Source organism: Pinus tabuliformis, chromosome 1_1 (genome assembly GCF_031772625.1).
Source record: "Pinus tabuliformis cultivar Carrire ecotype Pingquan chromosome 1_1, CPIR1, whole genome shotgun sequence".
NCBI classification, from domain to species: Eukaryota; Viridiplantae; Streptophyta; class Pinopsida; order Pinales; family Pinaceae; genus Pinus; species Pinus tabuliformis.
In genome coordinates this window covers 220,963,305-220,990,275 of record NC_142297.1, presented here as the reverse complement: position 1 = coordinate 220,990,275, position 26,971 = coordinate 220,963,305, and the positions used below count along the sequence as shown (strand labels likewise).

General features: G+C 39.6%; 2 protein-coding genes across 6 annotated transcripts in view; both read left to right on the top strand.

Annotated features, from left to right (window-relative positions):
• LOC149212335 (pre-mRNA-splicing factor ATP-dependent RNA helicase DEAH1-like) overlaps window positions 1-26,971 on the top strand; it is a 425,880-nt gene that overhangs the window by 382,644 nt on the left and 16,265 nt on the right. The gene's annotated exons all lie outside the window — the stretch shown is intronic.
• Window positions 4,417-6,431, top strand: LOC149212336 (uncharacterized). Its single transcript, XM_089393107.1, has 2 exons — window positions 4,417-6,129; window positions 6,254-6,431. Exon 1 carries the CDS (start codon window positions 4,417-4,419, stop codon window positions 5,908-5,910), a length of 1,494 nt encoding a protein of 497 aa, XP_089249233.1. The 3' UTR covers window positions 5,911-6,129; window positions 6,254-6,431.

Genomic DNA, 26,971 nt, shown 5'->3' with positions numbered 1-26,971 from the left:
TTTGCAAGATGAATGAGAAATGAATATGCTTGAAATGCCATGAAAATGAAAATTCAAAACCCTATATTGCTGTGGAAGATTTAAAGTCTTAATGGTGCTAGGGTTTCAAATTTTTTTTGCTGTCCAAGGTTGCCCATTTGTGATCCCTCTTTTCCCTTATTTCCATCAACATTCTCCTTCAAAGTTTCCCATAAAATTTCATAATTTTCCTCTCTAAAATCCCTAAAACTTATTAAATTCCCAAACCCCATTTCCACCTTAAAGTCCCACAATATTATGATTTCCCATGTTGCCTTCCCTAAATTCCTTCTTTATGTTTATTGTCCCTAATTCCCTCATGTTCCCCTTTCCCTAACAATCCCCTTGTATTTATGTCCCCTTGGTGACAGCATTTGAAAAGGTCAAACAACAGTTAATTGGGTGCAAAGTCAGCATTACATTTCAGCCATCTTGCCTTCAAAACCATGTCAGAAACCGAATCAGATTATCAGCAGAGCTATGACAGTGATTCAACACCAGAGGTAGAAGTGCCAAGGAGGCATCACAAGGGTGGTAAGGGTGGTCGGCATGTCAGGGAGGAGCCCACTTCTCTAGCTCATTTGCAAGCTTGTCCACTTGCAATGACATGTTTTCAGTATCAATCATGCCTTGGATATTGTGAGCGAATCTCACAAATTCAACATCACAGAGAACTAGTCCGCTTGTTTGTCCTACATTTGCACAGTGGTCATGTGAACCTTGCAGGAGTGGATTTCACTCTATCACCTGAAATTGTTGCTCAAGCCACCGGGATACCAAATGTTGGGGAGGAATGGAGCAAGCGCAAGCAGCTAGACAGATTTCATTATCAACCATACATCAAACCCGGATGCATGAGACACCTAACTTCTGTTTTTCCTTTCAGATTCCTAAGGGATGAGTATGCACCCTTGATGAGGCTCATTATGCGCTATTTCACTTGTGAGGGCAGATTTTCACGTTTATATTCGTACCATATCCGTTTGTTGATGAATTTCACCCGGGTACGAATGATGAACATTCCATTTTTCATGTGCCGAAATATAGAGAAGATGGTGCCCGTAGTACAAAGGAAGAACCCCGCACAACAACACAAAAGTATATATCATTATGCACTGATCGAGATCATAGTGATGCATCAGTTGGCACAACAGGGTATTGCTTGGGAGGATTTCATTTCTCACGACTTCTTCATGGTGCCACAGCCACCTCCTGAGATTGTCCATGATGAGGGGGGGCCTTCACAACAGTTTCACATTCCAGAGCCCGAGCACATCAGCACTCCAGCATGTGTTACATATCAGAGAGGCCACAGGGCCTTATTTGCATCTGCACGGCGAGTATTATCTCCACACCAGGTGGAAGGGGTCTCACCTTCTTCATCAGCACAGCGAGTGTTATCTCCACATCAGGTGGAAGGGGCCTCGCTTTCGACAGCAGCACAGGTACAAGAGAGAGGCAAGCAGCCCATGATTGATGAGGGGCCATCAGGTGATCCGGACATAGATATTGTTGACCTTGACATCAGTTCTCCTAGCTCGGAGCCAAAGGAGATCATTCAGCAACTAAAGGCTGAAAATCACTTGTTGCAGCAAAAGTTGGAAATGGCAAATTGGACAATCACATACTTAGAGCAGCGCAACAAGAAATTAGAGGATGAACACACTCTTGATGAGTTGCAAAGGATCCGAGAAGATCGAAACTTGGCTCGCAAGAGACCCGGTGATTTGACACCTATTGAGCAAGGGTCTATGCTCATTCGGGTGAACACTCATTTAGAGAGGTTGATAGCCAAGGCAAACAGGGACAAAGATATGCTCCGCCACATGAAGAATCATTATTGGGCCCGCATGCATGTGTGCAAAGCAAAAATGAAGGTACTCAAAGCACGCTTTGCCAAGGCGCTAAAACGGAGGAAAAGGCCCGATCCACTTCAAATTTTGGCTGAAGCCACCTTGAAGGAGCATGGTGCTCAATGATACACCCCCAGCTCAAAATTCAGAAAATTTGAAGCAATTTTGGTCAATTTTGAATTTTTTTTGCTAAAAACAGGTTTTTTCCCTCAACGCGTAGCGCGCCGCGCACTACCCTTAAGTTGGGGAGGTCCATTTCACAAAAACTCAGCATTTTTGGATTTGTCATGACAAATTACACTTACTCAGCCACTGCCAAGACATTTCATTGAGGTTTGGGCCCTCAAAAGGTCAAAAAACAAGCAAAAAATGACCTTCTGCCACTTTTTGGACACTCATGAAGTAGTCTTGGGAGATTGCATTTTTGGATGGGCAAATGGCCACCAAATTGAGAAACTCCACTTGAGCTGGAGAGTAGACATCCAGACCTTTCCAACAAGCCCACTTGTGCCTCATTTGGATGCCGGGAAGTGCCCCAAAAGTGGGCTCAAAGGCGCACTACGCGTTGAGAAATGGCGCGCTACGCATCAGGACATTTTCTCAATTTTTCACCTTCAGCTCAGGAAAACGCAGCATTTGACCAGTTTTGACTTTTTGGTGGGATTTTTCATCCTCCTTGATGTAATTTCATGTTGACATGACACTTTTTTACCTATTCTAGAAGATTCATTCATAAAATGGCAAAAAATTAATGAATGAATTGGTTTCCTAGCTTATAGAGGCAAGTTGTTTTGATTGCCTAGATTGTAGTGCTCAGTTTAGAATTGGTTGAAACAGCTCCTAGGATGATGAGCTCGACCCCTAGAGGCAAGGGAATGTGTTAGCTTGCCTATATTATGTATTTTCTTAGTCATTTTCATGGTTGGACTCTTGAGGGATAAGTTTAGACTGTATTACTCTTTGTATCTCTGCAATTTTGGCAAAGGAAAGACCAGGGTTTTGCAGCACTATTTGGGATTCCTGTGGTGATTTGTGTTGATGGTGTGTTTCTCTCATGTACTTGTAAGTTTGTTATGTGTATCATTTTCCTACTCTTCTCTTCTGCAAATTAAGTAAATGAAGTGTTAAGGTAGAATTCATGGTTTCTATGCTCTGCCTTTAAGTTTGCTTAATATCTATGTTTTCATCTTTTTAAGGAGAACTCTCGATGGTTTCTTGCTCTCCTTAACTTATCACCGGTCATATCTATCCATTCACTTATTTCAAAGGCATCAAGACAATCTCCTACCTTGCCCCAAAAAGACCTCTGCAAAAACTGTGTCTCATCCCCGCACCCAAAATTGCCGTGCTCAGTTTTCCAACAAAACCCTAAAAATTTAAAATCAAACTTTCCCTATCAGTTTACTAGCCTAAAATCAGTGTTCTTTATTGGTCATCTCAGCCCTTTGAAGACCTTTTGCAGAGATAGACCCGGAGAGAGCCCTCTCCTGTCCCCATAGGGCTAGCTACGAGGCTAAGTGGTTTGATGTTGCCTTGAATTTTGTCTTTTTCAGCCTGAGGCCAAATTCAAGCGCTAACACAATGGAACAAAGGACCTCATAATATGATGGAGCTTGTTGTAACAGATAAGGAGGCTCCTGATCTATTAACGTTCCCTGGTTTCTTTCATCTTCTGACCATTGTTGAAATTTCTGAACCTGTATTTTAATCAGTGTTGTTAAAATCGCGATTTTATCGGAAAATCGCGATTTTTTCGCAAAACCGATTTTATCGCGATTTTTGGGTAAAAATCGCAGGGCACGGGGGCAGCGCTCTTTTTATATGGAAAATCGATTTTTTTTTTATTTCATTGAGCAGTCCGCACGGAGGAGGAGGAGAAGAAGTGAGGGAGAGGAGCTGAAGGGTTGCCGTCGGATTTGGGAGCGAATCCAAGCGTTTTTAGGAGGAATCCAAGCCAAGATCACCAATTTGTCCATAAACCAGGTATGTAGATTAATTTCTTTTTGTTTTGCTTCTATAAAAACTTTGTTTTTCATTGTTTTTAAAGAATTTTTGGAAATTTTTCATTGATTTGGGATGGGTTATTTGTTATGACTATGAGAACCAATTTTTTATTTTTATTTTCTCATTTTTTTTAAACATTGTTTATTTTTTTTGAATTTTCATTGTTTTTTGGCATTTGCCATTGGCATTTGGTTGGGTAACTTGGGTTTGGAAATTGGGATTTTGGAAATAATTAACTTGTAATTTTGTAAATGCTAAATTGTAATTTGTATTATGTAATCCTAAATTCTTATTTCCTAATCCTTATTTTTCCATAGGTTTGCAAATTCAAAATTCAAAAACAAACATGCCAAGGAAATTGGATCCTTTCTGGGAATATGGTGACCCTAAAACTCCGAATGATAGACAAAACTTGTATTGCAAGTTGTGTGGAAAGGAGATATTCGGGGGGGTGTACAGGTTGAAGTTCCACCTTGCACAAATCCCTGGACGTGATGTGGTGCCCTGTCCTAATACAAATGCTGAAATTATCCGAAAAGCCATGAGAGCATTGGGAGAATTAGAGCACTCTAAAGAGGCCAAAGAAGAACTCAAAAGACAACTAAAAAGGTCAGCTGAAGGAAGTGGGCCAAGTGGCACTGGTTCTACTGCAGCGTCAGTCAATCCGGTAGCTGCATCATCATTTTTTGTTCCTCGAACCACACCTGGTGCACAACCAACTATCGGTTCAATGATGAAAAGAACTGAAAAAGAACAAGCTGACAAGTTGATGACAAAATTTCTCCTCTGGAGTGATATTCCTTTCAGCATTGTAAGGAATAATCCATTTTTCCAACCTACTGTTGATGCTATTGCCAGTGTTGGCTCGGGGTACAAAATCCCTTCTCTTCATGATTTCAGAGGCCGGCTTCTTCAAGATGAAAAGCGTGACTGCACCCAAAGATTGGAGGATTTTAGGGAATCCTGGGCACAAACAGGATGCACTTTTATGTCAGATGGTTGGACTGACCAAAAGGGGAGAACCCTTATAAACTTCTTGGTTAGTTGTCCCAGGGGGACTATGTTTATCAAATCTATTGATGCAACTCATCAAATCAAAGATGCAAAAAATTTATGTGATTTGCTGGATGTGTTTATTTTGGAGGTGGGTGCAGAAAATGTTGTCCAAGTCATAACGGACAACGCTGCAAATTATGTTGCTGCTGGTAGAATGCTTATGGACAGGCATCCTACTTTATTTTGGACACCTTGTGCTGCCCATTGTATTGATTTGATGTTAGAGGACATAGGGAAAATTCCCTTTGTCAAAGACACTGTTGACTCATCAAAAAGCATCACAAAATTTATTTACAATCACACATCTGTGCTTAGCTTGATGAGAAAATGCACCAACAACAAAGAGTTGGTGCGCCCCGCCATTACACGGTTTGCGACGAGTTTCATATCTCTTCAATCCCTCTTGAAATCTATGTGGGATTTGAAGAGAATGTTTGTTTCAGAGGAGTGGCGTTCTTCGCCAATGAGCCGCAAACCAGAAGGAGAGGCCGTCTGCAGACTTGTTTCATACCAAGAAGACTTCTGGGCGGGAGTGCAGGAGGTGTGCGCTGTCACTGAACCTTTGGTAAAGGTTCTTTGGTTGGTAGATGGTGAGAAGCCCGCAATGGGCTATTTGTATGAAGCCATGGACAGGGCCAAAGAAGCCATTCGGTCCTACTATGATGACAAGGGAGATGATGGGTTCCAGAGACAACTCCTTCTATGGAACGTCATTGATGAGCGATGGAACAACACACTCCATCGTCCCATTCATGCTGCTGGGCTTTTCCTGAACCCTACATTTTCTTATGCATGTGGGTTTGATTTTGATGCTGAGATCATGGATGGATTATTAACCTGTGTCCAGAAGATGGTGAGAACTCCAGAACAACGTATGGAGATCTCTAAACAAATTGAGACGTATAAGATGTCAGGTGGCACATTTGGCTTTGATATGGCTATCTTTGATAGGACGGCCAAAATGCCAGGTATTTTTTAGTTTGTAACTTTGTTTCAAATTTCATTGTCTCTTCAAATTCCATTTTTTTCTTATGTTTATTTGTAATTTTGTTGTAGCCGCATGGTGGAAGATGTATGGTGGCAGAGTACCCCTTTTGCAAAAGCTTGCCATACGCATCCTCAGCCAAACATGCAGCTCCTCGGGATGTGAGCGCAATTGGAGTGTATTTGAAAAAATACACAACAAGAAGCGCAATAGGTTAACAACTTAACACTTAAACATTTAAATTATTGCAAATTTCCAAATAAATTTTTGAATTCATTAAACAATATTTTTTTTTATAATATTAATTATTAATTATTATTTCATGAACTTTGTACAGGTTGGAGTCCCGTAGACTTAATGACATGGTCTATGTCTACTACAATCTTCGATTGTGGGTGAGGCAACTAGACAAGACACCTGATATGGAAGCCATCTCATTGGATGAGATTGACACCACTGCTGAATGGAGGGTTGAGACCGAGAGGCCTCTCATGGATCCCACTGAGGATTGGTTAGTGCAGGATGAGGGGGAGGAGGAGGAGGAGGAGGAGGAGGAGGAGGAGGAGCAGGAGCAGGAGCAGGAGGAGGAGGAGTTGGAGGAGCAGGAGGAGGAGGTGACACCGCCTACCCGGGCTACCACTAGAGGACGTGGTCTCTGTCTACCTACAGTAGCTGCTACTTCTACAGCTACTTCTTCAGCTTCTAGAGCACGTCAGACTCCATTGCCATTTCCACCACCACAGGCACCAGCATCTTCATCTAGGGGGAAAGGGAAAGCAGTGACATTTTCTCGCAAGAGGGGCAGAGGAAATCAATAGGATTAGAGTCTTAGACTTTCATTTTATTGTATATGACATTATGACATGATGAGATACATTATCATATTTTTTGTTGATATTTTGAGGCTGAGTTGGGACTCAGGACTTACTATTCAGGACATGATTCAATGTTATGTGTGATTTTAGCGCTAGAAATGATATTAAACATCTTATATATTAGTTTTTTTATCATATTTATGTGTCAATGTATTTATTTTATGTTGTAGATGGTTTAGATATTAAAAAAATTGAAAAAAAATGAAAAAAAATGAATATTTTTGTGCCAAACGATTTTTTCCCGATTTTTTCCGATTTTTTTCCCGATTTTAACGATTTTTTCCGCTTTTTTCCCGGCGCCGATTAAATCCCGATCGCGCTTTTAACAACATTGATTTTAATGGCATTTATCTGACTAGAGTGTTCAACCTTCATAGCACTAATTTCCCTGGCATGGTTTTCTTCCATATCTTTTATTACTTTATCGTTCTTTTCCTTTATGGTCATCAAGCAATACTGCATAGAGTTTATCTCTTCCTTATGATTTGCTTGCATGGCGGCCAACTGATTATTATGATCGAATGTCATGATAGTCATTTCTTCATCCATAGTTAATAACTTGTTTTGCATAGAATTAATTTCCCTATCATGATTAGCTTTCATCGTCGTCATATTTTCCTCTAAGCCTAATCACTTGCTTTGCATAAAACTAATTTCTGTGTCATGATTAATCTTCATGGCCTCAATTTCCTTAGTATGCTGATTTTGCATGATCTCCATCTCCCTATTACGTTTTTCCAGGTGGGTGCATAAAGTTCTCACATCATTGGCATAATTAGTTTGATTGATCTCCATATTTTTTACCAGCAGCATTAGTTCTTGTATAATTTGCCTTTGATCTTCCTTTTCATTGTCATTTGTCCCTGCGTTTCCACTATCATGGATTTGATCTGCAATGGTACAGGTGGATGGCACATTCTGATATGAAGAATTGTCTTGGAATCTTTCACCGACAGCTGAACTTTTCATAAGATTACTTTCATTTTTTTGCACAATTTTAGGGGCACAAGGCAAGCTATCTAGATTACCATATCTATCTTTAAAAGCATTGACAATGTCTTGTAAAGAAGTGAAAGAATCCTTAGGACAATTGTTAAACCAATTCAAAGCATCACCCTCTAAAGAAAAGACAAAAAGACGCATTTTGACATCTTCATGATTATACTGAGGGGGTCTACAATATATGATCATTATACGAGTAAACAAGCCTAGATGTCTTTTAACAATGACTGAATCACCACTTGAGAACAAAGGTAATTTAGAAATGGCCACTTCTGGAATATCATGGAGATCATCAGTAAAATGACATGGTTTAAACGAATAATCCATGATGAATAATGAGGGACCAATTGGATGATAGAAAGAGATCTCTGCTCAAGAAAATTAATAAATGAAAGAAGTGGAGTCGCCACTTGAACAATGAATCTAATTTTAGGATCCAAGAGGGAGGCTTCTTGTCTGGGAAAAAATAAATGAGAAGAAATGGAGTCGCCACCCAAACAAGAAACGAACTAAAGAGAAGTTGTTGATATGACGAAAGATAAGGTGATGAAAAAGATCCAAATGATGCCCAAAAATGTTGAATCTGCCAGCTCAAACACGAGATGAGAAAGATGAAAGAATGATGAGAAATGAGAATATGAATGTCGAATGTCGTTGAAATGCCGAGAATAATAGAGTCCCCGGCAACGGCGCCAAAAAATGTTGGTGTTGCCGGGCTAGATGCAAAGATAAGAAATGAGAAGGATGATCCCCGGCGACGACGCCAAAAAATGTTGTCGCACAGATTGTCACGAAAACGCTCAGACCGGGGGCTGTCACCCTGATCCCCGATCTCTCCGTTTAAGCCTGTCTCCCGCGGCTAAGGGGGGTAGACCCTATGGAAAAATTGATGACCAACTGAGGACTAGTTGGGTTGGGAGACACGAGGGGGAACAAGCACTTAATTGATTTTACTAAGTTAATAGACCAGTGCTTTATGAAACAAATGATTAAACGATTATTTATCAAATGCTGCAGAAATATGAACTCATTAACAATCGTTTGCCATCAAACAACTCGAACAAAGCTTAACTTTTACCAAATGCGAGATAATCAATAAATACTCAATGACTTAATGATACTCTAGCAACTAAAATTTTGAAAGATAAAGTTCTTTAAACAACCACGTAAAGTGTTAACCAGAGATTACATTCATGTAGTTAATCTTCAAATGAACATTAAAGCATGTTAAAAATGATAAACATTAATTCCCACATCAAAATTTAAGCCTCAACAGAAAAAATAAAACATAACAAATTCCTAAGTCAAGACTCAAACTGGCAAAAAATTTTCAAAAAAAATATTTTTTATATTTTTCAAATAAAAGAAAATTAAAGACTAAATGAAACTTTGAATCAAAAATCTAAATAAAACTAACTTAAAAGAAACCCCTTTATTATATATATATATATATATATATTTTTTTTTTTTTTATATATATATCTATATATATTTTTTAACAAAATAAACAAAAGCACCTAAACCAAAAATGAAAATGAAACTAAAACTAAAACCTAAAATATATATATATATATATATATATATATATATATATATTAATTTTTATCTGTCAAAAATCAAACAAAACTAAATAAATCTAAACTTTAAATAAAATTAAAATCTAATAAACAAAAAGAAACTCTTTATGCTTTTTTATAATTTTTATGATTTTTATTTTTTACTTTTTTTGTTTTGTTTTGTTTTGTTATATTTTTTAGTTAAATGAAAAACTAAACAAAATTAAACAAATCTAAAATTAAAACTAAAATTTAAAATCAAACTTCTAAAAAAGAATTAAAACTAAATAACCTAACCATGAGCTAACGTATATGAACAAAATAGAACTAAACTAAAGCTAAACCAAAAAAAATAAAATAAAAACTTCATTCTTATCTAAATCATATACTATACAAAAATTTAAATGCCTAACTGTATGTGAAGAAAATCGATTTTTTTTTTTTGGTGGTGTTTTTACTTTGTTTGCAGGTACGCGTGAGGGATGCTTGGACGGCAGCAAGGGAAAACACACAGGTTATGGAGCTGGCTGCAATGATGTCTGCACAGGTTTGAGGCAGCGTAGAGCTGTCAGAGGAGCTTGCAGGGACAGGACAACACAGAGAGAAAAAGATCGCGTGAGGATGAGGGAATGTTTGCTTTGCAGGATGGACTGGACGATGAGGAAGAAGAACCGTGAGCAGTTTGCTATGCGTTTGCAGATGTGAGGTTTTCGATGCAGGATGGGCGAGCTGGAAGGCTTTCACGCAGGATTTATATGGGAATAATGGACTGCACAGATGCGAGAGGAGCTGAAGGAGGGATAAGGGAGCAGAGGACAACGTTTGAAGAATGGAATGTGATGACAGAGGGAATCGTTTACTAGCATACAAAAATGCGTGGATCGTGGGAATGGCCAGCAGAAAAACTTGCGTGCAAAGGAAGGCTAGCAGAGGATGCCAAAAAAAATTTCGGAAAATTTCTCCGTAACAGTAATGAAACCTTCGGCAACAATGAAAAATGAAAACGCAGGTAGCAGAACCGTAGCCCAGAAACTTGACTGAAATTTTAAATCTTTTCTGCTCCAGATCGCCTAAAAAACCCCGAATTTTTTTTAAGATCTGTACCAGCAACCTGTAATGGCAAAAAACGGAACACCCAAAAATAATATGTGCAGGAAACAAAACTGAAAACCCTAAATCAGCTAAATAATTACAATATTTACAGATTAATGACTCTAAGCAGCCATATTTGTCAATAATCCACAATAATATTTTCAGAATTTTAAACTTAATCGGAGATACTTCAGAAAACCCTGCATGCATTCATAAAGAATTTCAGATGATAAGCCCGGGATTAAAACCAGCTGGGCTCTTTCAGAAAATGCAATCTGGGAGTTGGCTGGTTCAGCAGAGAACTTCCCCGAACGCCCGGTAAACTCAAAACTAAAGATACCCTGCACAGCTTAAATCAACCATTAATCATGGAGGGAGAAAACAATAGTGAAATTCATATCAAATGGAGATACCTGCCATTCTATTTCAGAATCTAAACTATCATTCAAACCCCAGAGATCAGACAAGATACCTGTGCCTGAATCAATCTTCATCAAGCTAAAATCAATAGCTAAAAATAAAATTATGCAAAAAAATAAAACATCTTACAGCGCTTTCAGAAGAGTAACACCAGCAAGATTTTTAACCCCAAAGTCTTTCTTTATTGCACAAGAAATGACTACAAGAGAGCTTTCTTTAGCACCAGACTCTCAGATCCAATCTGATCTCAAGTGACCCCTAGCACCCTATTTAAAGGAAAAAATCCCATCAGCTAGTTCGAGTGATCCATGTCAAATTAATCTCGACCGTGGATGAGGATCAAGATTTCTTTTAATCTCATCCGTCAAATTTTTAAATGCATTTTAATATATTAAAAAATTAAAATTCTGCATTTATTTACTCAAAAATTTGACTTATTATTATTTTATTATTTTTTAATTATTTTATTTATTTTTTTTAAATTTTATTTTATTTTATTTTTTTATTTTTTAATTATTATTTTTTATTTTTTTTATAATTTTATTATTATTTTTATCTGTTTCTTAATTAATTAATTTTTTTAATTTTTATTTTTGGATCCTCGAACTTAGCCTTTGAAAAAATCACCTAGGACCTAGGACTTAGGACTTATGAGGGGATTAAAACATTTTCTAACCCTCAAGACACTTTACATCATGACTTTTACAATTTTACATCTCAAGGGGGACAACCCATTTGACATAGACCCTCATGGACCACCCAGTTTTGCGACCAAATATAATCTAGCAGATCAACACACTAGGATTCTTCTAAGATTCTAATGACAAAATTCATTCCGAGTTTGGGGTTAGGCTGAAGGAAAACTCTGCCAATCATGGATCGGTGAGACAAAAAACCTTCCGGAACGTAGATTATCACTAGAAAATTAGGTCCACCTAGGCAATTTACATACATGACTCAACTCTGCTAAGATTATTTACAATTCACACATGCAGACTGGGTTTACAACATAACATGATCAGGTCGACGATGACTGTCGAATGGCACGAACATGTCGATTAAGCACTATCCCTTTTGCGAAGAAAAACGGGTGTACTGCTATGGGTAGTTGACGCGTAGTGGTCAACAGGACCCTTTGTTGTAATCAAATCATTTCATATTTTCTATACATTTTCTATATAAATATTATTATCCTATATTGGATATTTACATATACCAGATATTTTGACTATTCTACTACTTTTATGAATTTTGTTCATAACATTGGTATCAAAGTTGTTCCATTCTCTGGCTACTTAGCCGCTGCACAGAGCCAGTCTGATCTGACCTTTGGCCATCAACTTTTTGTCAACTTTGTTGTCGTTGTGATCGAAGCATTTCTCTATATAGTTCCTGGAGATTCTCCAATTTTTCCATTAGGTCCTTGGCCATTAAGACAAAGGAAAAAGAAAAAAAAAAAAGAGAATAATAATTAAAATAAATTATTCAAAAAAAAAAGGTACATATCTTTAAAAAAAAACTATATATAAAAGTCGGAAATAAAAAGGAAAAAAAAGGTAAAAAAAAATACTTATAGTAAAAAAAAGGGTTATATAAAAAAGTTATGAAAAAAACATTAAAAAAATAATAAAAGTAAAAAAAGGGCATTCGCCTGGCCCGTCTCCGCTGTAGTTATTGGGTACCAATGCAAGCCGTCCCGCCCTACACTGTAATGACCTATCCCTTTCCATAGACAACCACCACCTTTTGCATAACTGCCTCTGATAATTCAACCATCGTTTCTGCCCCTGTTAATGCCCTCTTGAAGATGCCTATAGTGCCACCATAACTGTCCCTTTTAGCCTCCCCGCGGTTGTTTTCCACTGCTAACCATACACCACTACTGATAGTTTTGCAACCCACCGTATACACCGCAATTGAATGTACGAAATTAAATCACATTTCATACATTGAAATTTAAAAAATAAAAATAAAAGTAATAATACTATCTAGGTGTTGTTGCCGGATTAGTCTTGTTACCACACAATCTAGTAAGGGTCCTAGAAGGGGTTCGAAAAGGATTACTGCTAGACCAAGTGACAACAATGGGACAAGGACCCACTGTCACCTCAATCAATGTCCCTTGCTCTTCACAGACTTTCATTGATGGGAGGAGTCCCGGTATTAAGGAAATCACTAGAAAGATAAGGTCAATAACAATGTACAATGTGATTTCCAAAGCCCATTTAAAGGAGAGGCTCAGATAGTGGCTTGCTTGCTTCAAAAACAAGATAAAGGCTCTCTAGAAAGGCTTATGTGAGGAGGCCTAAAACCTAGGAAGGAAGAATAGTCAATATGAGTGATACACCTAGATCAAGGCTTCAAAAAGAGAGAGAGACTTCTCTTATGGTTTTGTCAGATAACAAGCATATGAAGGTTTGGGACCACAAGGGAGGTTAAGAGGATCTGAGCAAGGCCTAGAGTTTGCAAATTTTATTGAGAATAAGATGCCTAGGTCAAGCAAGGATGACAAGGGTCAACAAATGATTAACTTCCAATGAGTTTAGGAACAAATGACCCAAGAAAGCCCTCTAAACCAAGAAGCCTAGGGGAAGGAAATGATGTTGGAGCTAGGGCTTGAATTTCTCGAAATCTAGCCACGGGATTTGCTTCAAAATTGGAGGAGACTTAGAGAAAACCCCAACGCAGTAGCTCGCCAATTAGCACTTCAAGATGACTGCCCTATGCAATTCACCCTAGGCCCTAGAAGACCCTCTAGGGTTAGGGTAGAAAATGGGAGAGGGAGAGAAAAGAAGAAACTTGATGTGATCAAACTAGGATTTAAGACCAATGTTTGTCTATTGGGAGGATTGGAGTCAAAATGATCTTGATTTTGTCATCTTCGCTCTTCAAGGAGGCCTAAAGCAATAACTTCACTATTTATGGATGCAACTACACGACAACTTTAGACATTTATACTTCGATGGCAAATATTATGGATTTTCAAGGATGCACATGCAAATGATCCCCTAGTAACATTCATTCATTCATCATCTTATGAGTAACACATGCAAAATTTTCCAATAGCATCAAGGCCTAAAACAATTTTCATGAATGATCCAGGTGGATATTGGTGGTCACCCACCTATTCTACCTAGATCACCAATCAGTTTCATTTGTTTCCTTGTTTATTTCAACATTTACTATTTTTAACAATTTTTTGGGTCCGGAACTTTCAGAGCAGTTTTGACCCCCTAAACGATGTTTTTTTTGAGGTCCGCTATTGGCCCGTAGTCATAGGCAGGGTCTTGCGGCGAAATCTGTAGTACTCAAAGAGACCTTTCCAACAAGGTATCATACGCGCCGAATGGAGATAATATGACCAAGTTATGACCCTAGGAAGTTGATTTCCCAACTAACGCCAACGGGGCCCACAAACTCTTGGCGTTACATGTCCTGGGGTTAGGGTTTTGGTTGTTTATGGTTTCCTCATGTTTTGCAATAATAAATAGGCCCTTGAGCCTCATTGTAACACAATTCAGAGGCTTGTAACCCCCACATCTCTTCTTAGAGATAAGCTACCACTGCCCGAGCTAGTCTTATTTCCATTATGTTTGTAAGCATATTTCAATATTTGATATTAATGAAATGAAGTGTTATTTTTGCTGCATCTCTATATTTATGGTTATTTCTGTAGTTTGTTGCATTCCTATTTAAATTCGGATCAGTGGTATTAGAGCAGACTGCTATTTCTTTGTTTTTCTTTGCATGTCCCCAACAAGGTTGGGATATAAGGAGTTAGGGCTTGAATTGGTCGAACCTTTGCAAGACCAGCCTCGCAAATCCCGACGACCTCCCATGGTGGAAGAAAAGAAAGACGAGGGGGCAGGAGATCCTTTCAAAATCTTGTTCAAAGAAGCCCTCGAGCGATAGAGGAATGTGATGATGGACAATTTTGCCCAGATCCTTCAACGACTACCCAAGGGCGAAGCATCTACTTCTAGTGGATACTTTGGAAGTGCCACACCCTTTAAGGTACAAGTTAACTTTGACATTCCCATATTTGAGGGTTAGATAGATGTGTGTTGAAGAATCTAGGGCATATTATTAATGATTCTTTCGTCGTTGACAATTGCTTGTGATGTCTTTTATTTTCTTGAGTTAACTTCTTTATGTTTGCTTGTTCTTTAATCATCAAACAATTATCAATACAAGAAACACAATAAAGTACATGTACACAAAATGTTGGCTCCAAGCCAGGGCAAAACCTCTCCTCTTGAGAGTAAAACCCTTGAATCTCTTCTTATAGATATTTAGATGATGAATACCAAGACCCTTAACAAAATTGACACTAGATTACCTCCAAGATATTTGTCACTATCCTCTGCACTGTTTAGCCTGCACTCCACAGTCTTGATATCACTGTCCTCCTTCAGTTCTCGGTCTTCTTGTTTATTCACTGCCACAGATCTTCGCTTTTATGTTACTGTCTTTGAGACAGTTCTTCATGCTCTTCGTTTAAGATAATGATGAGACAACCCACCACCGAGGGCTATACCGAACATCGTCACTGTATATATATATATATTCAGTACTTCAATAGTAATGCCAGACTTCCGAGAGTTATCATTGTATAGATATAGATTCAGTACTTCAATAGTAATGCCAGACTTTTGAGAGTTATCACTGTATAGATATAGACATCTGAGATAGACTTCCGAGTGCTTGATATTACCCTTGATCATTTCACCGAGATATCATTGTGTATGCCTACAATCTTCGTTGACTATAATGAATGATCCGAAGACTTGTTGCTTTAGACTTCACGTCACACCTTATATATATGGGTCAACGATAGTGCCTTGAGCCGACAGGAGTGCCTTGAATTTAGGCCAACATATCATCAAGGAGATTGCTGCATTTTTGTAGAGCGGATTTGCATGAGGATAGTGACACTTGTTCTTGGAATATAAACCTTTGACCTTATGACTTTTATAATACTTACGATGAAACATAAAAACCTAAAGACATCAGGAAGAAGTCTTTGACCTATGGTAATCACATCTTTCTCAGGAAACCCATGATGCAAGGAATAATAATTTTCTTCATAATATTATAATTGCAAGTCATAATGAAAACAGAACCTAGTTACATTTTCTTCAACACTCCCTCTTAACTGTTGATTTTTGGTAGCATCAGATGTGCTCTAGCCTTGAAATTTGGAGGAGAGGCTAAGGCACATGAGATCTCCAAGACCCAAAAATCGTTTTGAGAAATTCCATCTGGATAAGGAGTTATTAAAATAATTAATATTTTTAATGGGTTCCTAAGTCTAAACTTAGGAAAATAAAAATATTAATGGGTATTAATAAAGATAAGGATGAGAAGCTTCTAAGAGACGAGGATCAAGTCTGTTTTAATCTTAGTCGTTGATTAGGGACTTAATCTCGGTTGTTGATTCATCAACAGGAAAAGTATAAGAGAAGACTTGAGGGTCATTTGGAGACACACCGACAGATACTCAGTATCTCAAGGAAATTCGATTCTCAAGGAAGAGGAGATCGATTTCAGAGGGAGTTGCAGGGTGGAGGAAGAGGAGGGCTTCAGCAACAGGCAGTGATTGAGGAGGAGGTGACGCAGGGTCAGTGGAAGACAGTGCAGAAAGAGAGACGCAGTCCAGAGGAGAGACACAGGGCCTACGCAGGCTGACGCAGAGGGACACAGAGCCACTCAGAGCCACGCTGGGTCAATCAGAGTGACGCAGGGGTGATGCAGAAGTGGGAGCAGGGTCTCCAAAGTGTCAGATGGTCTCAAAGGGAAAGTCTCAGGTGTTTTCTTTCAGTTTCTCTGTAAAATCATTCCTTGTAAAAGCAATTGCTGCTGAAGATTAATAAAGCCCTCATTTGTGGCACTGGTTTTCCCGCATTGGGTTTTTTTCGGGGACAATTGTCCAAAAATAACTGTTGATGTGATTGATTCTTGTGCATGTATTTTTTCTCTGGGTAATTGTGTGATAATTGCAATAGAATTTATTTTAATATTTGCTGAAGGAATTTCGTAAATAACTTATTGAGAATAATAAGTAGGTGAAATAAATCAGTTGCTGCAGTAATAGAATTTCAGTTTAGAAATTTTCACATGGTATCAGAGCAGAGATCCGACAACAGGAAAGGAAAATCGATTATGGGTCAAGAGCATGATGCAGAGGCATCCACTCAAGGGGACTCGTGCAGATTTCCAGAAGAATGCACAAGGGACGAATATTCGATGTTAGCTTCCAGATTGGAAGAAGAAGCTGCTTGCCTTGCAAGCTCTGCCTCCTCGGAGGTTTGGTATATAGACAGTGGAGCTTCCTGGCATATGACAGGAATCTGAGAATGTTTTTCAGATTATCAGGAAGAAAGAATGAATTTTCAGATCACCATGGGGAATAAGGCAAAGTGTACTCCAGTAGGAAGAGGTACCATAGTGTTTCAAACCGAAGCAGGAGAGCAACTTTGGGCAACCAATGTGCTGCATGTGCCGGGATTGGGGATGAACTTATTTTTCGTATCTCAACTTCAAAACGAGGGCTATGACGTTTTTTGCATTAAGGAGAAAGTATATGTCAAACACCCAAGCTAGAAAAAGAAGGCTCAGACTGGAATCAGAAGTAACAGGTTGTACAGGTTACAGCTAGAATCACCAATGGCACTGATAGGCAGTAATGGATACAAAGACTTGAATGAGCTATGGCAGAGGAGGATGGGACACTTACACAATGGGGCTCTAAGAATTCTTAGGAAAACAGTGTCAGGAGTTCTAGAACTAAGTACTGACCGTGATGATGTATGCAGAGGGTGCGCTATGGGCAAGTATGCCAAAGTTGCATTTTCTAGAAGTAACATTAGCGCGAAGAGAGTGTTAGGATTGATACACGCAGACATTTGCGGATTGATGTCCACAAAAGCTCTTAGTGGTGCCGAATACTTTGTCACCTTCATCGATGACCATTCCAAGAAGACTTGGATATACTTTCTGAAAACCAAGGATGAGGTTTTCGGTCGATTCAAAGAGTTCAAGGCTCTAGTGGAGAATCTGACAGGAGAGACGATAAAAGTGTTCGCTTGAACAATGGTGGAGAGCATGTTGACAAGTACTTCACCGATTTTTGCACTAAGGAAGGCATCAGAAGAGAGTGGACAACTCCCTACTATCCGGAGTAGAATGGAGTAGCAGAAAGGAAAAATAGGACTAGTGTGGAGACAACTAGGTCAATACTGTATGATTAGGATATGCCTAAATTCCTGTGGGCAAAAGCATGTAGCATGACAGTTTATGTCCAGAACAGGACTCTTCACAGGGCATTGGGCAAAATCACTCTGGAGAAGGTCTTCACTGGGAAGACACTTGAAGTCAGTCATTTCAGGATATTTGGGAGTTTAGCATATTGCCGTATACTCGAAGAGAAGAGAAAGAAATTAGATCAAACTGCTGAGAAAGGATATCTTGTGGGATATAGTGAGAATGCTAAGGCATATAGAGTCTATCTTCTAGGGAGTAGGAAGGTAGTAGTTCGGTGGGATGTAAAGTTCATGGAGGACAGAGCTTTCAGAAGATCCTCAGAAATACCTTCCGAGGAGCAGTCGAAAGAGGAGCCGTTGGTCAAACCACTTCAACTAGCAAAAACTGGTACAAGAAATCCTCCTGAAGACAAGGCTTCAGAATAGGAGGAATCTCGGGAAGAAGAGGAGTTGATAGTTGTACCTACCACCTGTGGAAGAACGAGTCGGCAACTCCGACAGATTCTACAGGATGCAGAAGACTTCATTGGTGCACCCAGGAATAGTAAAAGAGAGCGAAGATAGCCAGACAGCTACCAGGCCTTAGTAGCTTAGGTTGGGGAACCTTCTAGTTTTCAGGAGGCCGTTCAGCATCAAGTATGGGTAGATGCTATGGTGGAGGAATACAACTCTATAATGATCAATGATGTTAGGGAAGTGGTACCTAGGCTGGTACCTAGGCCTCAGGACAGATCAGTGGTAGGTTCGAGATGGATCTACAAGGTCAAATATGTTGTAGACGACAGTGTGGAAAAATACAAAGCCAGGTTCGTGGCTAAGGGGTATGCTCAAAAGGAAGGGATAGACTACGAAGAAACCTTCACCCCTGTAGCCAAGTATACTTCTATTAGGACCGTGATATCTCTTCCAGCATAGATGGGGTGGGAGATTCATCAGATGGATGTCAAGACGATATTCTTGAACAGGGTGATAGAAGACAAAGTGTACATCGAACAACCAGATGTTTTTGAGACACATGAGAAGAAATCTCGTGTATGCATATTAAAGAAAGCCTTGTATGGGCTGAAACAAGCACCTAGAGCATGGTACGGTCGAATTGATGGCTACTTGCAAAAGATGGGGTTCGTCAAGAGTGACGCAGACCCTAATCTCTACTATCTGGTTGTAGAGAATGAGCCTCTAATCCTAGTGTTATATGTGGATGATCTCTTCCTGACAGGATCATCCAGGCTCATCAAAGATTGCAAGAAGAACCTAGCCACAGAATTCAACATGAAGGATTTGGGACAGATGCATTATTTTTTGGGGTTGGAAGTTTGGCAGCAGAAGGGTGAGATCTTCCTGGGACAAGGGAGATATGCTACAGAAACCTTGAAGAGATTCAGGATGCAGGACTGTAGACCTATGGCTACTCCAATGATCACCAACTGGAAGAAGATTGATGCATCAGAAGATAAAGATATTGATCCCACCTTGTACAGAAAACTCATAGGGTCCCTGATGTATCTGGTCAATACCAGGCCAAACACTTGTTACACTGTCAACAGCCTTAGTCAGTTCATGGTAGAACCTAAGAGGGTGCACTGGGCAACAACCAAACATGTTCTCAGGTATATACAAGGAACAGTCGAGCATGGACTATTGTACACCAGGGGCAACGACATCAGGCCGAGTGGGTTCACTGACGTAGATTGGGTTGGAAGTTCAGTAAATCGGAAAAGTACAACTGGGTATTGTTTCAACATTGGATCAGGAGTGACCTATTGGTGCAGTAGGAAACATAAATCAGTGGCTCTGAGCTCAGCTAAAGCATAATATATGGCAGCTAGCACAACTTTGTGCGAAGCCATATGGCTTAGGAAATTGCTTGTGAATCTATTCAGGAGAAGGATGGAAGCGACTAGGATCATGTGTGATAACCAACGTTGCATCAATCTCTCTGAGAATCCAGTATATCATGATCGGTTGAAGCATATTGATATCAGATGTCACTTTGTCAAACACTGTGTCCAACGAGGAGCAGTACAATTGAGGTACACTCCTATAGGAGAACAGGGGGGAGACATCCTCACCAAGGCTCTAGGAAAAACAAAGTTTGTTCATTTCAGGGAGATGATGGGGATGGTAAAGAATCCATTTCAATAATCGATAAGTATCAGAAGTTGTAGTGCAGCAGTTAGCAATGGCAGTGCTATGGGTAGCAGGTTGAGAGGGAGCTGCAGTACAGGAGCAGCAGTGGCAGTGGCAGTGTCATGGGCAGCAGTACAGGAAGCAACAGTGTAGGGGATGTGAGGCAGCAAGCCAAGCATCAGCACAGGTACCGATGCGGAAGATCAGTGTGATGTTTCTATAGTGAAACATTGCTAGAGCACATTCCTCGCTAAGAGGGAGTGTTGATTTTTGGTAGCATCAGATGTGCTCTAGCCTTGAAATTTGGAGGAGAGGCTAAGGCACATGAGATCTCCAAGACCCAAAAATCGTTTTGAGAAATTCCATCCGGATAAGGAGTTATTAAAATAATTAATATTTTTAATGGGTTCCTAAGTCTAAACTTAGGAAAATAAAAATATTAATGGGTATTAATAAAGATAAGGATGAGAAGCTTCTAAGAGACGAGGATCAAGTCTGTTTTAATCTTAGCCATTGATTAGGGACTTAATCTTGGTCGTTGATTCATCAACAGGAAAAGTATAAGAGAAGACTTGAGGGTCATTTGGAGACACACCAGTAGATACTTAGTATCTCAAGGAAATTCGATTCTCAAGGAAGAGGAGATTGATTTCAGAGGGAGTTGCAGGGTGGAGGAAGAGGAGGGCTTCAACAGTAGGCAATGATCAAGGAGGAGGTGATGCAGGGTCAGTGGAAGACAATGCAGAAAGAGAGACACAGTCTAGAGGAGAGATGCAGGGCCTACGCAGGCTGACACAGAGGGATGTAGAGCCACTCAAAGCCACGCTGGGTCAATCAGAGTGACACAGGGGTGACACAGAAGTGGGAGCAGGGTCTCCAAAGTGTCAGATGGTCTTAGAGGGAAAGTCTCAGGTGTTTTCTTTTAGTTTCTCTGTAAAATCATTCCTTGTAAAAGCAATTGCTGTTGAAGATTAATAAAGCCCTCATCTGTTGCACCGATTTTCCCACATTGGGTTTTTTCGGGGACAATTGTCCAAAAATAACTGTGTCGATGTGATTGATTCTTGTGCATGTATTTTTTCTCTGGGTAATTGTGTGATAACTATAGTAGCATTTATTTTAATATTTGCTGAAGGAATTTCGTAAATAACTTATTGAGAATAATACGCAGGTGAAATAAATCAGTTGCTGCAGTAATAGAATTTCAATTTAGAAATTTTCACATTAACTAGGGAGGTATTCATCAAATGGTTCAAAGCTATTCAACACTAAAGAGATCTCATAAAAAGAGTCGTACTAGTAATCCATCTGTATAGCATCAATATAACCAACATTGTCACATAGCAAGGCCTTGACTAACAACTCTATCTCTTAATACATCAGAGCACAATGTTGGCGAGACCAGTGATGATAGACACCTTCATCATTGTCTCTCAAGGTACATAACCACCCGGGTGTTCACTGAGTATGACCTTCTAGGACTCTTCTTGTCTTGGGTTCCCAGCCCTCAAAGAATATCGGTTCTCTTGCCTACTCTTATCTTGGATGCTCTACACATCCTCAAAGAGTATCAGATACTAGATGATTACTCAAACCCCCATTCTTTCTTCCAAAGTGAAGACAAGAATGATGTGTCTATCTCTTCCTCTTAATTGAGGAAGATATACCCAAGTTTCCTTTGACTAGGAACTTGACCAAGCTCCTTTGTAATTGGGAACTTGTTAGAACTCCCTCTTAGCTAGGGACTTGTCCATTCATCAACAACTTCTTCTTCGTGGGTCCTTCAGTTGTCGGGTCTCCTTCTTCTTTTGATGTCATGAAGTCTTTGTTTGAACTTCTTCTTGGTAGGGCGCTGGCCATCGATCACTTTCCTTTTTGGCTTGTCATGTCATTTCTTTCTTCATGGGAAGTGGCCTTCTTGGAACCTTCATCATATGGCTACTTCTTCATCATGCTTCTTCTATCCACCACATGAATGCTAGTTGTACTTGTATTTATAACTCGTGTTTGAGTGACCCTATATGGACTTATCCAGATATTTTCCAAGAAATCAAAACATATTAAATCAAGTCATACCTTATGAGATGACTCTTCATCATGACATCTTTCTGTAGGTATCAGCATCCTGCATACATGTTGACACATCTCCCAAAGATATCCATTGTCCAGGGTTTTCATCTTGTCCATCAAAGTCTTCATATCTTTTCAGGAGATTTTCTAGTCAAGTTTTCTTGATCTTTTGCCTTCATCAAGGTTGCATATCTCACGATCCCTTCCTTCTTCACACATTTCATTCCTAGTAGCTTTCAATCAGAGTTTCTTCATTGTAGTCAACCACCTCATATTTCATATGAGGACATATTATGTTGATTTCATCTGGTGTGACTTATGTCTTTCTGCATCTTTTCAGAGGAGGAGATCCTTTTCCTTCAATCATGCTTCTCAAGATAGAAATTGTTGGAAATATTGGGGGGGGGGGGGGGGGGGGGTGAATCAGTGTTTCTTTTCAATTGTTATTTTTATTAGTTAAATCATTTATATTTAGAACACAAAAATGAATAATAAGAATAACTGCTTTTATTAATATAATCTTCGCAGTAAATCAAGTACAATGTATATAGGGCTTCAACTAGTTTCCAAGCACCAACTTGGACTTTTTGTGAGGCTCCAACCTCCAGAGCACCAACCCTGTCTTGTCAAGGCACCAACCTTGGATTTAGGAGCACCAACTCCCAAGACACCAATCCTTCCAATTCTGAGGCACCAACCCCAAGGGCTCCAACCCTCTGCTATATATTGTCTGGATATGTTTGGTAGTAATTCTCTACTCCCAACCTTGCTGGACCTACGACTTACTTCTGTCCTCTTGCTTCTTCCACGTTTGCCAGACCTTCGACTTCCTCTGTTTCTTACAGTTCACTCGTTGTGAACTTTCCTTGTTCTTTGTTATAGATGCCTGATACACCTGACTTTTGGCTTCCATTTTCACTGGACCATTCGGCTTCTCGACCTTCGACTTCTCGATCTTTTGTTCACTTGACCTTCCGGCTTCCTCTGTTCCTTCAAGTTCACGAACTGTTACCTCTTCTCTGTGATAGATGCCTGAGATACGTTACCCATATGGAGATCCCATGTGCCACGTCATTCCTTTAATCGCAATCGCAACTTCCGGAGGTCTTTTACAAGTCATGCCCATAACATACTCTATCCTCCGATATCAACATCATCGATCTTCACATATCAACATAGTTAAAACCATATAATGGGTGGTCCCACCTGCCACATCATCACCTTAATCACAATCGCAACTTCCGGAGGTCTTCTCATAACATAGTCGATCCCCCTACTGCCGACTGAGCGGATGCGATACGATCTTAAGCAGTTGTTAATAAACCCGTCGGGTCCACAACCTTATCGCAATCGATGGTTTACCATCGTTACATTTCTTCAAGACTTGTGATATGCGACGGATGTGATATTCCAATAAGCTTCTTTTGATAACTCAATCGGGTCCACAACTTTATCACAAACAACGGTTTTAACATGTCATCCCTTTTGAACTTTGCGATTCAATGGATGCGATATTACATTAAGTTATGTCATAGTGGTGCAGTCGGGTCCACCATAATATCACAATCGCAGTTTTTACTGTGACATCCATTTATGAATTGCGATATGAAAGTTCTGATACAGCGGATGCGATATTACAATAGGGTGTGTTATAATGGAGCAATCGGGTCCGTAATAATATCGCGATCGGAGGTTTTAACGTGACAAGGCTTTAAACACTTGCGGTATGGCGGATGCGATATTTCTTTAAGATGTATTATAATGGTGCAGCAGGTCCACAATGTTATCTCAATCGACAGTTTGCGGGACTTCGACTGGCACATGGATTAAAAACCGGCCTTAACCCCCGCAGTTGACCGTGATCTAAGGGTTGACTATGAGATCGATGGCTAGGATTGAGTGCGGGACTTCAGCCACGAGTGCGGGACTTGAGTCCGTACTTTCCTACCCCCGCTCTTCCGATATGTTAACTCCTCTGATACTCTGCAATACTCCTCCGATATGTTAACTCCTCTGATATTTCTCCGGTATTTCATGCGATATTACTGTTAACTCCTCCGTTAACACTGTTTATGCACCTCTGTCGATGTGTTCCTCTTTGCTTCTCGTGGCTTCCAATGACCTCTTCCGATAGCTCTTCTTTGACTACTCCTATTCTTGACTTCCAATGGCTTCCAATGTCTTTCCAATGGCTTCCCTGATGGCTTTGCTCCTTGGCTTCTTGCTCCTGTTTCTTCACGGATCTGCTCTGCTTCTCCTTGGCTTCATATCATCATTTAGTATCTAGAATATTGCCATATTGACATCAATGACAATCTAGATCAACAATCTCCCCCTTTGTTATTGATGGCAATATTCTTCTTCTCTCCCCCTTTGACATCAATGGCAAAGGAGTGCACAAGGACTCCCCCTGTCGAACTGCTCCCCCTGTCATGCAACATCTTTATGAATCAACTTAATGTGATGCTAAAGAAATAACCCCCATCTTTTGACGAAGATGTTCAAATGCTTCTTGAGGAAGAGGTTTTGTGAAAATATCAGCTATCTGCTCCTTAGTATTGATATATTCCAAGATGATGTTTTGTTCAGCTACTTGTTCACGAAGGAAATGATACTTGATTGGTATATGTTTGGTCTTTGAGTGCATCACTGGATTTTTGCTAAGGCTGATAGCACTTGTGTTATCACAATAGATGGTGATTGGTTGATTTGTACCTATGTTGACATCTTTCAGAGCTTCCTTCATCCATAATATTTGAGTACAACAATCTGCGGCAGCTATATACTCGGCTTCAGCTGTAGATAGTGATATGGATGTTTGTTTTTTGCTGAGCCAAGATACTAGACAGTCTCCCAGGAAGAATGCATTTCCACTAGTACTTTTTCGATCATCGACACTTCCGACCCAATCAGCATCAGTGTATGCAGTCACAGTAAGAGTTGAGCTCTTAGGGTACCAAAGACCGAAATTAGGAGTTCCTTTCAAGTATCTGAGAATTCTTTTTACAACCAACAAATGGGATTGTTTAGGAGCTGATTGAAATCTTCCCACCATTCCTACTACTTGCATAATGTCGGGTCTCGTAGCAGTTAAGTATAGAAGGGCTCCAATTGTTGACCTGTAATGAGTTGCATCTACCGGAGGAGAGTCATCATCTTTGCTTAATTTGCAATCTGTGGTCATAGGTGTGCTCATGGGTGCACAGTCTTCCATTCCATATCTTTTAAGCATGTCTTTAAGATATTTGGCTTGAGATATGAACATGCCTGCTGTGGTTTGAGATACTTGTAGTCCAAGGAAGTAAGATAACTCTCCTATCATCGACATCTCGAACTCTTTTGACATATTTTGAGCAAACTCATGGCTCATCTCATCATTATTACTAGCAAAAATCAAATCATCAACATAGACAAGTGTGACTAGTAACTTATCCTCATCCGTCTTTATGTAGAGATTACTTCCTGCCACCCCCTTCTTGAAGCCTTGTTGTTGTAGATAGTGATCCAATCTTGCGTACCAAGCTCTAGGAGCTTGTTTCAACCCATATAATGCCTTTTTCAACTTACAAACAAAGTCCTTTCCTTCTGCTAGATTAAACCCTTCTGGTTGCTCCATGTAGACTTCTTCCTTGAGTTCCCCATTCAGAAATGCTGATTTTATGTCCATTTGATAGATTTTAAATCCTTTTGAGCAAGAAAATGCCAAGAACATCCTTATAGCTTCCACACGAGCTACTGGTGCAAAGGTTTCTTCAAAGTCAATTCCTTCAATTTGTGAATAACCTTTACAAACAAGCCTTGCCTTATTTCTGATGATTTGTCCATCTTCATTCATTTTGTTTTTGAACACCCACTTGGTTCCAATTATATTTTTATCCTTTGGACGAGGTACCAACTCCCATGTCTCATTCTTCTCGATTTGAGACATTTCTTCTTCCATGGCTTTTACCCAATGAGGATCCTTGCTTGAGTAAATGTTTCTGGTTCTATCATGGATAGAAGAGCAACATCATTTTTCTTTGGTGTACTTGTCATCCTTCTTTGGGTTTGCATCCCTTCATCTATATTGCCAATAATCTGCTCTTCTGGGTGATGTTTTTGGAGAAACTTCATCTTAGAAGGGGTTTGAGATGGTTCTTTTTCCTTGTGTTTTTCTTGATCTTTTTCTTCTTTTTCAGGTTCTTCTTCAATGAGAGGGTCAACTTCATGTTCTTCAATTTCTTTTTCTGGAGGTCTTCATCAATCTTCACATCAATGCTATCCACTACTTTCCGTAGTCGATTTTTGTAGCACTTGTAGGCTTTTCTCCTTGTAGAATATCCAAGGAATATCCCTTCGTCAACCTGAAAATCAAATTTTCTTGGTGAGCCATCATTGATTTTTATGAAGCACTTGCTTCCAAAAATCTTGAAGTATTTTACTGAAGCAGGTCTTCCTTTTCATAATTCATAGGGAGTCTTCTCATTATTTGGTCTTAGTTGAGTTCGATTCAAGGTATAAACAGCTTGTCCCGACTGCTTCTCTCTAGAATTTTGGCTGCAAGTCAATTGCTATTAACATTGTTCTTGCCATTTCTTGAACTGTTCGGTTTCTTCTTTCAACTACCCCATTTTGCTTGGGTGTTCTGGCAACAGAGAGTTCTCTTTCG

Coding starts and splice junctions, on each gene's coding strand:
- LOC149212336 (XM_089393107.1), top strand. CDS start 4,417: ATGAGAGCATTGGGAGAATTAGAGCACTCTAAAGAGGCCAAAGAAGAA.